The sequence below is a fragment of the Carex rostrata genome, chromosome 33, assembly GCF_964058835.1.
Source record: "Carex rostrata chromosome 33, lpCarRost1.2, whole genome shotgun sequence".
NCBI lineage: Eukaryota > Viridiplantae > Streptophyta > Magnoliopsida > Poales > Cyperaceae > Carex > Carex rostrata.
In genome coordinates this window covers 533,586-546,570 of record NC_135950.1, presented here as the reverse complement: position 1 = coordinate 546,570, position 12,985 = coordinate 533,586, and the positions used below count along the sequence as shown (strand labels likewise).

The 12,985-nt window shown below is 30.3% G+C and overlaps 1 protein-coding gene across 2 annotated transcripts; it reads right to left on the bottom strand.

The window, feature by feature from the left end:
- Positions 1–6,343: 6,343 nt before the first annotated feature.
- LOC144548272 (large ribosomal subunit protein eL43) lies at positions 6,344–12,779 on the bottom strand. 2 transcript variants are annotated; one of them, XM_078296959.1, is made up of 7 exons: positions 12,654–12,779; positions 12,087–12,126; positions 11,894–11,982; positions 11,556–11,638; positions 11,170–11,233; positions 8,032–8,057; positions 6,344–6,366 (listed from the first exon to the last, which is right to left on the bottom strand). In XM_078296959.1, exons 1-5 carry the CDS (start codon positions 12,654–12,656, stop codon positions 11,170–11,172), a joined length of 279 nt encoding a protein of 92 aa, XP_078153085.1. In that variant the 5' UTR covers positions 12,657–12,779; the 3' UTR covers positions 6,344–6,366; positions 8,032–8,057. The 2 variants fall into 2 exon arrangements, with proteins under 2 accessions (XP_078153085.1, XP_078153084.1); XM_078296958.1 differs by lacking the exons at positions 6,344–6,366; positions 8,032–8,057 and having other exon boundaries at positions 10,985–11,233.
- Between the last annotated feature and the right edge of the window lie 206 nt (positions 12,780–12,985).

The window sequence follows — 12,985 nt, the reverse complement described above, 5'->3', positions numbered from 1 at the left end:
AAATAAAATGTTTAGTGTGGTAATTAAGAATTGTTCCAAAATTAAAACATAATTTCAACCACTAGATTACAAATATAAATTTAGCATTTTATATAAGGTTTAATTATGTAACTTTTAAAACAATTAAATTTTTACATACATAATTAAAAAAAAATTAAAATTACAGGAATAACCAAGCACCTCTTGGTTTGTATTAAGATCCGCTCCATTCAAGCTTGAATCTCAACCATCCAATTAGAATTCGGATCAACTCTATCAAACCGGCCAGTACGAGTCCCCCCTCTGAGATATCTCCATCATACGGTGTCTATTCGAGGATAGCGCAGGAGCCAATATTTTTGTGCTTTAAGATTCGTGCAGAACGTATTTAAACAGTTGAGATTTTCCAATAAAAAAAAAAATACTAAAATTAAGTTTGAGATAACTCAGAGGATGAGAATTCCTTCATTTAACACTCGTTAACCAAAGGATAAAAAAAAATGATGCGTACCTTAATTGATATGAATTCATGCGTAGATGAGGGTTCAAATCATATATATTCGTTAACACAAAAACAAAAAACAAAAAAATAATAGAAAAGAGAAAGAAAGAAAGATGCAACACGTAATATACCATCATCTTTTTTTTTGATTAAAAATATACCATCATCTTAACATGTAAAATTTAACAACTTTAGCAAAATGTCGTTTCTTGAAATAAACTACTCAACTACTAATTATCTTAATTTTTCAGTATTATTGTTTGTAGAACTAAGCTAGGGTACAATTTTTTTTTGGCGAGCTTAACTTCAAAATTTATTAAAATAACTTTAAGCAACGAATCTAAACCGTTAAATCGATTTATTTTACGAGCGATGTGTTTATAATGTTTATAATTTAATTTTAATACATTCATTTTTTATTTTTTTTACCACTTAACATTATACTAAATAATTTTGAAAAATAAATTTGACATGTAAACACAATAGTTGTAGTTGTGATATAAATTAATTTTAATAGTTTGAATTCTTCTTTTTAACTCAATTTAATAAATTATTTAGTTGAACTCATAAAAAAAATTGATGAGCTTAAGAGCACCTGAACTTTTATCTCTTTAATTGCACATTTATCTTATTTTACTTCATATTAGCCAGGTTAACTACTACCTTTTTATTTTATTTCACGTAAAATTGATGAATTTTTTTTTTATCTTGACCCACGACAAGCGAATAAACAAAATAAAAATCAAATTAACTGTTGAAAAAAAAGGACCAAACCAAAATAAAAGGATTCAAATATCTTTATTTTTTATGTTTCTATCATGTTTTTATTTTTAAAACGTTGATAATTTAAAATTTTATCTATAAACGTCAAAATAAAACCGTTAGATATGATCTATGTTATTTTTTTATGTGCTAATAAAAATTCATCACATTTCAATTTTGTTTTTTTTTTTTATGTTAATCAATAAGTTGAAAAATCAATGTTTAAAAATTATTTATACTGGTGCATTTTTATAAGTTCTCGATGACAATGAAAACAAAGTTGAAATGTTATATTTTTCACATATATATATATAAAATGATATATATCATATTCAACTGTTTTATTTTAATTTTAATTTTTAATATTTAAAAAATAGAGACATGGAACAAAAATAAAGAAATTTAAACAGAAAATATTAAAATTTCATGTGCACATATGAAGTCTCCTTGACCAGAAAAGAAAGCCAGTCAGGTGCACAGCTGGCAAGCAACTGCTGGACGCCGTAATTATTTGAAAACGAGGGACCCAAATATTGGTTTCCGAGTCATATCCTCGTTTTCCACGGCACGATCCACATCCAACGGCTAAGATCTCTCCGCCTAATGCAGTAGTGTTTCTTTGTTTTTTTATAGAGATACGATAATGCGGTGTTTTTAGTCGTTTTGTGAGTGTGAATGTATATAGTGTTAGGTACTGACATGTAATTGTATAGAGAGGCGTGGCACCCACCACGACAGAGAGGAGGAGGCAAACGGTGGTCAGTGCCGCATGTCTCGCTGCGCAAATGAGCAAATCAATTTTTTTGGATTTGTATGGTGGAAAACTGGAAATGAAATAAATTTGTGAATTAGGTTATTAACTATTAATCGAATCACAAATTCTGATCCTTCTGTCGTTCAGTCGTTGTCACATGATATGTTTTATCAGGATATGAAATGAAATTCGTTCGTTAAGAAAAAGAAAAAAAAATTTGCACCGGACCTTGATAGCAAGTTATCTGCTTTAAAAAATTGAATGTTTCAGATAATTTTCAAATTATTATTAGGGGTGGCAACCAACTAATTCGGTTTCATTAGTAACTGAGCGAGTTGGATCAAGCTGAGATTATGAGTCTGAACCAAGCTTCTAAATAGCTAGCTATAGCGGTTTTGGACCCAGAAAGTTCAGCTACGGGCTAAAACTGCGCTAATCAAGCTACGACCACTATAGCGGTAATAGCGGTCCGCTATAGCGTGTAGCGCGTAGCGGCAATAGCGGTCCGCTATGCTATATGGGTTATGATTTTGCAAATTTTTTTCTGAAAACATGATTTTGCAATTTTAATGAGCCTTAATATCTACATTGGTTTTTTTTTTTTTAACTTTATTAAGCTATATCAATACAATTGAACATGTGCGGGCTATACCGCTATATCAATTAAATTTTGTATCATGCATTAATATATGGTAGTGGTATATTTTGAATATAAAATATATCGTTAGTTTTTGAATTAGGGATATTTTGAATGACAATTTGAACCTTGTATTGGTTTAATATGAATATTAGAACTTCTTAATTAATTTGATATTTTTTTTCTTGACGAGACATTTTTACTATTAGTAGAAATATCAAATATAATTTTTGAAATAACAAAACGCTATTTATAATAGCTTTCGCTATAGCTCCGCTATTCGCTAAAGCTTTTTTTTTTGTCTCTCCGCTATACCGCTATAAACGCTATTTAGAAGCTTGGTCTGAAGTCTGAACTGAAATTTCAGATCGTAATCGTTAAGAATGAGTTCTGATCTGGATTAAGTTGGCGAGTTGGTCCATTAAGTTTAGCTGGACCTTATTTTAAGAAAAAAATGATTTATACAATTTTTTTGAATCGAAGTGAACAAATTGAACTCATTTAATTTGGACCAAGTCACTAATAAGTTGACTTGTTAACAACTCGGTCCAATGACAATTAAATGACGAACAAATCAGATGCGAGTCACAATCTAACCACGAACTAGGACCTTTTTTTTTGCCACCCTTGCTTACGATCGATGAAGTTGGTAATCAATCGTATTATATTAGGAGGGATCGGATGACATTCTTTTTTGGTGATATCGGATGACATCGTGCATTTTCAAAGTTTTCAAAGTCCAAACAGTCGATCCAAACCGTTCAACATAATGGATATGTTAAAATGTGCTTGCATATCAAATTTTACATTTTTTTAAATTTTTTTACTATTTATTAAGTATTTAACAAAATCGCTATATTCAGACCGTTGAATTTTTGGACCCATCTTAATAAATAGTAAAAAAATTCAGAAACATGTAAAATTTAATATGCAAACATATTTTAACATATCCATCAAGTTGAACGGTTTGAATCGACTGTTTGGACTTTAAAAATGCACATTGTCATCCGATGTCAAAAAAAAAGGTCATCCGATCCTCCTCTTATATTAGTTTATAAAAGATGGCACCATTCCATGTATTACGGCGTTGACGATATATATAATTGAGACAAATTTTAACGCGTATAATTGTCGAGGAATAATAGAGCAAGTCAACGGATTAATAGATTATGAGCTGTTATTGTTACTTTAAATTTGGTTTGATTGAGAATTTATGAGCTGTTAAAAAGCAAAATGAGAGGTTCTTACAAAAAGTATACGGAACAGTGAATCAGGTCACATCTTGATAGAGACTTTGGTTCGGTACAAAGCAAATTCTGTGTTTGTTGACTAAGAATCACATGGACTCTCTTTATTGACAATTTTTTTTTAAAAATTAAAAAAAATCAATTTATTGAAGAATTCATGGATTATTTTGTTGATCAAACGGATGGATGATTCTCTCTAATGACAACAATTTTTATTTTTAAAAATAAAAAGGGATTAATTTATTGAAGAATTCATGAATTATTTTGTTGATCAAACGAATGGATGATTTAGTGACGTAGTTAAGATTTGAGTTCGAAGGGCAGAAACTAAATTCGGATTTTATTTCTACTGTTAATTTGTATTTTTCGAACAAATTGAGTTCGGGTTCGAACCGCTTCTATAACTTCCTTTCACCTCCACCTTTGCCCGAGCCGCTTACCGAATTACGTCTCTTTTCTACCCTGCCTCTGTCTAAGTTGCTTTATTTCATTCAAATCACAATTTTATTCGTTTGAAATTGCTCTCGCTCTATTTTTTTTTTCCAACAAATTATGTCTAATGGGATTTTTTTCCCGAATTGCGCTTGGCATACAAATCAGATTCGGATTTTTTTTTAAACATATTGTTGTGGAATTGGGTTGCGAAACAAGAGTAGGCAATTAATCTATATAGGAATAATTAATTTTTAATTTCTAGGGATAGGCAACTATAAAGAACTTCGCCCCTTTTTGCTCTCTCTCTCTTTTATATGCTTCTTGTTAGTAGTGGGCTAGTGGCAGCCAGGCAGGGGATGTGAATAAGGGATCTGATTTTGATTTTTATTCCGGGAATAGTAGTAATAGAAATATCTGTTATTGCACTAGTACTGGCAGTCTATTCGATTCTTTCGCCTCGAATCACTTTTTGCAATGGATAACTCAAATGTAGGGGTGCAAATGGGTCGGATATTATCCGACCGTATCCATATTCGAAAATTAGATACAAATATCCGATATCCGTGCGGATACGGATAAGGATGTGGTTTTGAATATTTTTAAGTAAAAATTAGAGATCAAGCCACTCAATTATTTAATACCTAATACAACAAATGATTTCTCCCATCTGGGTTTCGAATCCACGACTTTCCTTATAGAGACCATATGCCTTTGCTACTAGATCAAAGACTAGTTCTTGATATGGTTTTGAATTTTAATTAATTATCCGTATCCGAATAATAGGTATATACCATATAATTTATCATAAATTATGAAAATATTTATGTATATATCTACGGATATCCGATATCCGATCTGTATTCGTCTAATATTCAATTTGTATCCGTATCCGAAAATTAAAAACGGATACGGATATAATTTTATCACTATCCGATCAGTATCCGATTCGTTTGCACCCCTGCTCAAATCAACCTTCTATAAAACTATAATAGGTTAGTAGTGTCATAGTGTGGACCTCAAGCATCCGTTTTAGGATGGACCAGATTTGAAGCTACATGCTGTTTCTTTTTATATATAGATCAGTATTATCTTATTTGGGGTGCAAACGGATCAGATAATGGTAAAATTATATACGTATTTGGTTTTATTTTTCAGATACGGATTGAATATTAGATGAATGTGGATACAGATCGGATATTAAATGGAGAATATATATCTTTCTATAATATTATTTTTTATAAATATTAAAGTTCATAATATTTATCTAATTATAACGGCGAATGACATATTTTTTTTTTCATAATATATATTAAATTATATGGTATATATCTACTATTCAAATACGGATAATTAAAAATTTAAAACCATATTTGTATCCATATCCTCACGGATATTCGAATATCGGAAATCTATATCTAATTATAGGATACATATCCGGATCCGAACAGATAATCAGACCTGTTTGCACCTCTAATACTATGAACCCATATCTCTATTTTCACAATTCAAACAATCAACCCGACTAAACATAATCACCATATAAAATATGATTGGGGATCATTTTACATTCTTCTAGAATATTTTTACTATTTTTTTTAGACAAGTAGAAAATCACTTGATGATAATTCTAGACCATTCAAAAACAACAATCTTCTACCTATTTGGAAAAAACAGTAAAAAATTCTAAAAAAAGTAAAATTTAGTCTCAAATACATTCTCATATGAAAATTATTTTAACAATTCAGATCAACTGTTTGAACTTTAAAAATAATTAATAGCACGATCTATAATATGCATATTACCATAGTCTCACTCCTATTTGTTTGAAGAACAGCCATAAAAAGTAAAATTGAGCAAACATGGTAGGGGGAGAACCGGGCAACATAATAAATCACAAGTTTCCAAAGAAATATCTTGCAAAAAAAAAAAAAAAAAGCTCGGATCCTGAGATGAGACAAAAAAAACTATTGCAAAATCACGTTCTGTAAACCAAAAAATAACAAAATGAAGTACAAATTCTTATCAACCGTAAACACAACATAAATTCAAACTAAACCAAACAAACAGACTTTGGTTCGGCACAAAGGAAATTCTCTCCAGAATTTTGAAAAATTATATTGTAAAGTTAAACGAAAGAGGTCTGAATGTTTCAAGTTCCCACCATAAACGAAAGAGGTCTAAAAATTATATTGTAAAACTAAACCAAACAAACAGACTTTGGTTCGGTACAAACAAATATATGGGCCAGGCCCAATAAAGTTTGCAGTATATAGAACTTTTTACAAAAAGACCAATACGTACTATTCGATTAATAATTTAATTTTGCATCGACCTTTTTTACTTACCGACAACTTATTTAATTGTTCAGAAAAACAGGCCCAAAAAAATCAGAACAGCAACTGCCCACCATAACTTTGAAAGAAAAGACAGAAAGAAAATTCAATGAGCAACTTTGTCATTATGATAATTTAACATGAACACAACTAGACTATTATACTATTTGATGGTTTATGATTGAATTTCAGATAAGTAAAATCTCAGGCTCAGTGTGGAAGATGTGACAGTAGTGCAATATGTTGAAGATGCAGAATTAAGCAAAGAATTAAATTGTAAAAAATGACATGAGTTCTGGTAATATAGCAAATAATTTTGGAGGTAAATATATAAATTGACAATTTCGTTTGGTTGGTACGCCTGTAAAATAGTAAATATTTGCTTTAGTTTCCATTTGCAGGATTATTAACTATCCTTTCATTGCACATATAAGAACATTTTTACTCTACAAAATCAGACGAAGCTAAAAGCACTTGATAGGTAATAGTATTTTGCAAGATTGTTTATTTATTTTTTTTCTGAGCTTTTTTCAGGATATATAGTTTGTGTGTATTTTGAATTTATGATGCAAGTCTCGCTACACAGACTTTGATAATCTACTGTGGGAAACAATCTATTTCACATTTGTCATTTAGTGATGTACTCATTTGATATTACAACTCTATATAAGGTTATGTTTGGTTGTGGAATAAATTTAATGATGATTAAATTACTTACTCTATTTTATTTTTCATATTTTACATCTTATTCGGTAGTATAAATCATTACTTAAATAATATATCTAAAGAAGTAAAGCGTTAGAAAATGAATCTTTGCCTATGAGAGTGAGCTCTACAAGTGAAATAAGTGTAGAATAAATTAATCCGTCTGAAAAAATAGAGTAACTTACTCTGGATTAACTCATTTTCCATTTTACTCCTTATTTGACTACTTAAAGGAGTTTTCTCTCCAACAAAACATGACCTAAATGTGGAAAGAAGAATAACCTACTTATCTAGACTGGTTATGTGATGCAATCTTTTGTAAAGGTAAAAAATATAATCTATGAGAAAAAAAGACGAATCATCTACGAAAAGATGTTCAACCATATGTAGCAAGCAAACTGTGAAGAAAAAAAAAGGACAACTCAAGTCTCACATTTTGGTCCATCTCGAAGAAAACATTTTCATGATTTGAGCAATTTTTTTTATCCGGTAAAAAAAAAAACAGTTTTGCTCTTCTATTTTAGATGCTCTAATCACATGTTATCGAAGAAAGATTTTGCAAACAGAAGATCCTGAGATGAGACAAAAACACTAGAGCAAAGTCACGTTTGGACTAAAAACCAAAAAGATAACAAATGAAGTACAAATTGTTATAAACCCTAAACACAAATTTGAACTAGAACCAAACAAAACAGAGTTTCATTTAACTCTCGGTCTGTTCTCTCAGACGACGAATTGTGCTCCTCTGCAAATGCAAAAATTACAAAAGATAAATGCATTGAAGAAATCAGAACGGTACATAGATTGCAATTTTAAGTATGGGTCAACATATAGAACAATTGCTAGTAACTGCTGCCAGTATTTTATGAAAAATATATATATAAAAAAAAAATCAGAATCTCAAAATATCACATTCAATTCTCTGTAGATGGAGGATATCATTCATACCCCCTTCATGACAGAAAAACTATGTATACCAGATAAAATATCAAAATAATATATACTCAATTAAGAAAATATAAGAAATTAGAAGTCTTAAATAGTTCTCGTGATTTGGAGGGCCATGCTTATTTATTAGCATCTGCTGGATTGTTTGGTTGGCACTGTTGTTAGAGTTGGAGAAATGGCATGGCGGAACCGGTTCTATCATGGAACAACATGGTTACGGCATGAAATGGTAGGGCACGGCACACGTGTCAGTTACGTGTGCGGGTCGCGTATTCCGTGCCATGATTACTCGTGTGCTGTAACTATTTTTGAAAATTTGGCATGTCACATTACGCGAAAGATCTGGTAATGGCACGATACATGTTCACGCGAGTCACGTGTAATTAGGATCACTAGATCTTGATCAAATGATGAATCTTGAATAAATTAACCTAAATTATGAAAAAAAAAAGTTAAACATGACCACACGTTTGGACACAACATGTTTGGTCACAATGTGACCACTCTTCGATATTTTGATCACGACACATAACCAAAGTCACGACGTATTAGTCACGGCACGTTTTTCCAACTATTGTGTTGTGAGTTGATACCAACCGTCCAATTTGATTAGATTGGATTTAGATCATTCAATTATTTTTTTTATATTTATATTTATATTATTGAGAAGTTCATAAGAGTATGTTTGGTTGGATTGAGAATAGACTATTCGGAATAACCTATTCGATGTTTGGTTGGATTGGAATAGCTAGAATAGTGAATTTAAATATTTTGTCTTATTAGAATATATTATATCTGAGAGTTTTGAGATTTGACTATTTTAATAAGACAAATAATAACTATTCTTGATTTGACTATTTTAATTATTCTTATTTTGCAACCAAACATACCTAGATGCTTTGTTCAGGCATTTTTATCTTTCATATGCTTCTTGTTAGTAGAGGCAGCCTGTCTGGGGATGTGAAGGGATCTGATTTTGCTTTTTATTTCAGAAATAGTTAATAGAAATATCTGTTATTGCACTACAAGTGGCAGTCTATTTGATCTCTCGAATCGAATCGAATTGAATTATTATTCTTATGGATAACTCATAACTTAATTTTAACTTTTTATGGAAGGCCAGTAGCGGGGACCTTATAGGAGCCCATATCCCCTAAAGTAACTCAATATTTGAGTTTTTATCCGAATCGTCAGATTAGAAATTCAGGCCAATCTGGTCTGCAGTGGAACACGAGAGGCACTTTAATATCGTGTTAGAGCAGATCGGATGGCCCAGATCAAAACTAAAAAAATGCTTTACTTTAGGGATCCAATCCCTGAATTCGTCAGTTTTAGAATCGATCATATTTGAAGTGAGCAAAATTAAAAAAATGAGATTGAAGATGCTGAATAAATTTTATAATGATAATTTTATTTTGTGAGGTTTAAAAATTAAAAGTATTAATAAAAATGATAAAAGATATAGAATAAAGATGCTAAGTTTTAATTTATATACCCGTCTCTAAAGCTCAATAAATAGACTTTACAACCGTTCCTGAAGCTACATGCAATCAAGTTTCTTTTTACGTGATATTGTTAAGTTTTTAGATAAACATGAAATCTTTAAATATTAATCAGAATTTTTTAATCACATTTCGAATATACGATCTTCCTTGTGGAAGAACATTATTTTAATCACCAGAATAAAAATTAGTTTTCAAGATATTAATATTTTAGCAATAACTTATAATTATATACTTTTAATTATGATCAAGGAGAACTTTAATTAGTTTAAAATTAACGCTAATACTCAAGCCTAAGCCACAAGCAACAGTACCCAAATGGTCCATAAAATAAAATAAAAAAAAATGCAAAATGACATTTAGTTTGAGGATTTGTCAATTTGTGAAAATAAATTCGAAAGAAACCGAAAACAAATTTGAAACTTGATAAATTAGATCTAATATTTCCACATTTTACTCAATAAAAAATAATTTCTTTTTAATTCAAGATAGATTCAAGATTGTCCAAAGATCAGTTAAATAATTTATTCTATGTTAACATTACATAGTATTGGATCATAAGTACTTAAAAGAAAATTAAACTAAAATTTAAACTAGGACCAAATTTATTGTTTTTTCTCTTTTATTCTTACTAATTTAATAGTTGATAAATTTCACATGAAAAAACTCAGCTAGCATGAATAATGTGGTACTGTCAAATTTTTGTATCTAATATTACTTTATTTAAATTCTAATTAGTAGTTGATTTACTCTAATATCTAATATTAAAAATTATAGATTAATATATCAATTATGGCTAACAATAAAACATGCACATTTTATTTTTCACATACATTTCATTTAAAAAACTAAAAGATATAAATAGTAGTCTTTTTCGTACACAATTGAGTTTATTTTTCAAATGCATTTCATTTTAAAGACTAAAAGATATAAATACTACTCTTTTCATACATGATTCATTTTTATTCATGACATTAGTGTTGCATTGATTCTAAGATTCACATTAAAATCACGAGATGAATCTAATAATTAAAAACTTACATGAAAAAGAGTAATTACAAAAATAAACATGACTTGTACAAGTAATTTTTATTTGCAAGTTGCAACTTATAATGACATGATATATTATAACTGAATCAAAGATTAACACCATCTTATGCTTTGTTTTCCCTCATACTTAAGTTTTCGATGAAAGATCTTGCAAACAAAAAGATGAGCTCGGATCCCGATATGAGACAAAAATACTAAGAGCAAAATCAAGTTCGATTCTAAACCAAAAATATAACAAAATGAAGTACAAATTCTTATCAACCCTAAACACAACATAAATTCAAACTAAACCAAAAAAAACATTGTTCCAGCTTTCTAACTCTCGGTCTGTTCTCTCAGACGACGAATTGTGCTCCTCACTGTCACGGCACTAGCAGTGCTGCAAATGCAGAAATTACATTATATAAATGCATTGAAGAAATCAGAGCAGTACATAGATTGCAATTTTAAGTATGGGTCAATATGTAAAAGAATTGGGTAGAATATATAAAAAAAAGCACATATAACCCTTGTTAATCTCAAAAGATCACATTCAACCCTGTAGATGGAGAATATCATTACAAAATTATCTTATTAAACTAGTGAATTTGATATCTTATGAAGTGGTCAGACAAGAAAAGATAATCCCAAATTTTCACAAGTAGAACAAGTCGTGAATTTGATATCAATGAAAAGGGTTGAACAAGAAAAAAAAAACATACTTCAAGGTATAAGCACCACCGGCCTTGATTTTGCCACAATCCTTGCATCCCCATATTCCTACTGCCTTTCTCTTGACAGCATACTATACAAATTTAAAAAATATAAAAATAAATATATATAACTGACATGCACTTAAGACTGCCACTAAGAAAAGTAAGAACGCAGTAAGACATGATTTCTCTGTATTAATCCAAAACAACAAACAAGAACATTTATACTTACAATACAAAAACATATGTGTGTATTTTTTTACCTTTTTGTTCTTTATATTTAATCAGAAGAATCCACCTTTACATAATTTTGTGGAAAAGTACAAATGATTGAGAAAATCAGGTACCTTCCCGCAAAACTCGCAGAAATATTTGGCATGTTGAGAGACTTCCATCTTCTTGATTTGCTTCCTCAAACTTGCACCATACCTGGTACCTTTTTTGTTAAAACAAAAAATAAAATTCAATAAATAAAGTTTGACAAATAAACAGTAAAATGGGAAAAGGCATGACAGTAAATATTCTTCTCAAATTACATACCATATTTGCCAACAATTCCAGCCTTCTTGGTGCGCTTCGTCTGGAATAAAAAAGAATTGTAATTTAGAAATTGCCATAGAACAGAAAAAAAAAAGAGATAGTCATATATATATATATATAAAAAGTTGTACGTAAAAAACAGTTGACATCTGTCCAAGAAGTACAGCTAGAATTGATATCAAGCAACATATTGTATACCAGTAGGTACTAAATTTCATTTTGATACCACAAAAGTGCAAATAATTCTGACTAAACAACTGTTCTGGATAGTTATCTGATGTTTAAATTTGCAACACTATATTACAGATAACAGTACAAAATATATATAACATAGCTAAATACCCAAATCAAAAATCTGATAAAACTATCTTAATTATGTAAATACTTTTGAAATCTACACAACCCATAATTTACAACAACAACAAATGCACTTTCGTGCATTTTTGCCACATTTTTTTATTGCATTACGAACTTCACGACAAGCTCCTCCCACATCCAATTAGTACTACCGATAGCATATTGAAACAACATGAAACACTAAAAGGGGAGAAATTTCGAGAGAAATACCATGTCGTAGATCTGCGATTAGCAACGCCTGACACGAGAGGAAGAGAGACGGAGAAGAAAGAGTGATATTTCGGCGCTCGTTTTTATTTGCTTTAGGGTTTCGAGCAGATGCAAAAATTACTAGGTCTGAATGTTGGTCAGATGGGCATCGGACATAATTTGGTGTGGTACCTATAAGAACCGTTTGATCGGACTCAATATTCGTGTAACTTTGATCCATCCGGGTCTTAAAGCCGTACGTGCAAATCTTGTCGCGTATTGAATGGCTTTGCATGAGCATCTGACCGAATTTAGCATGATACCCATCGGATCACTCACGATTTCTTAAAATA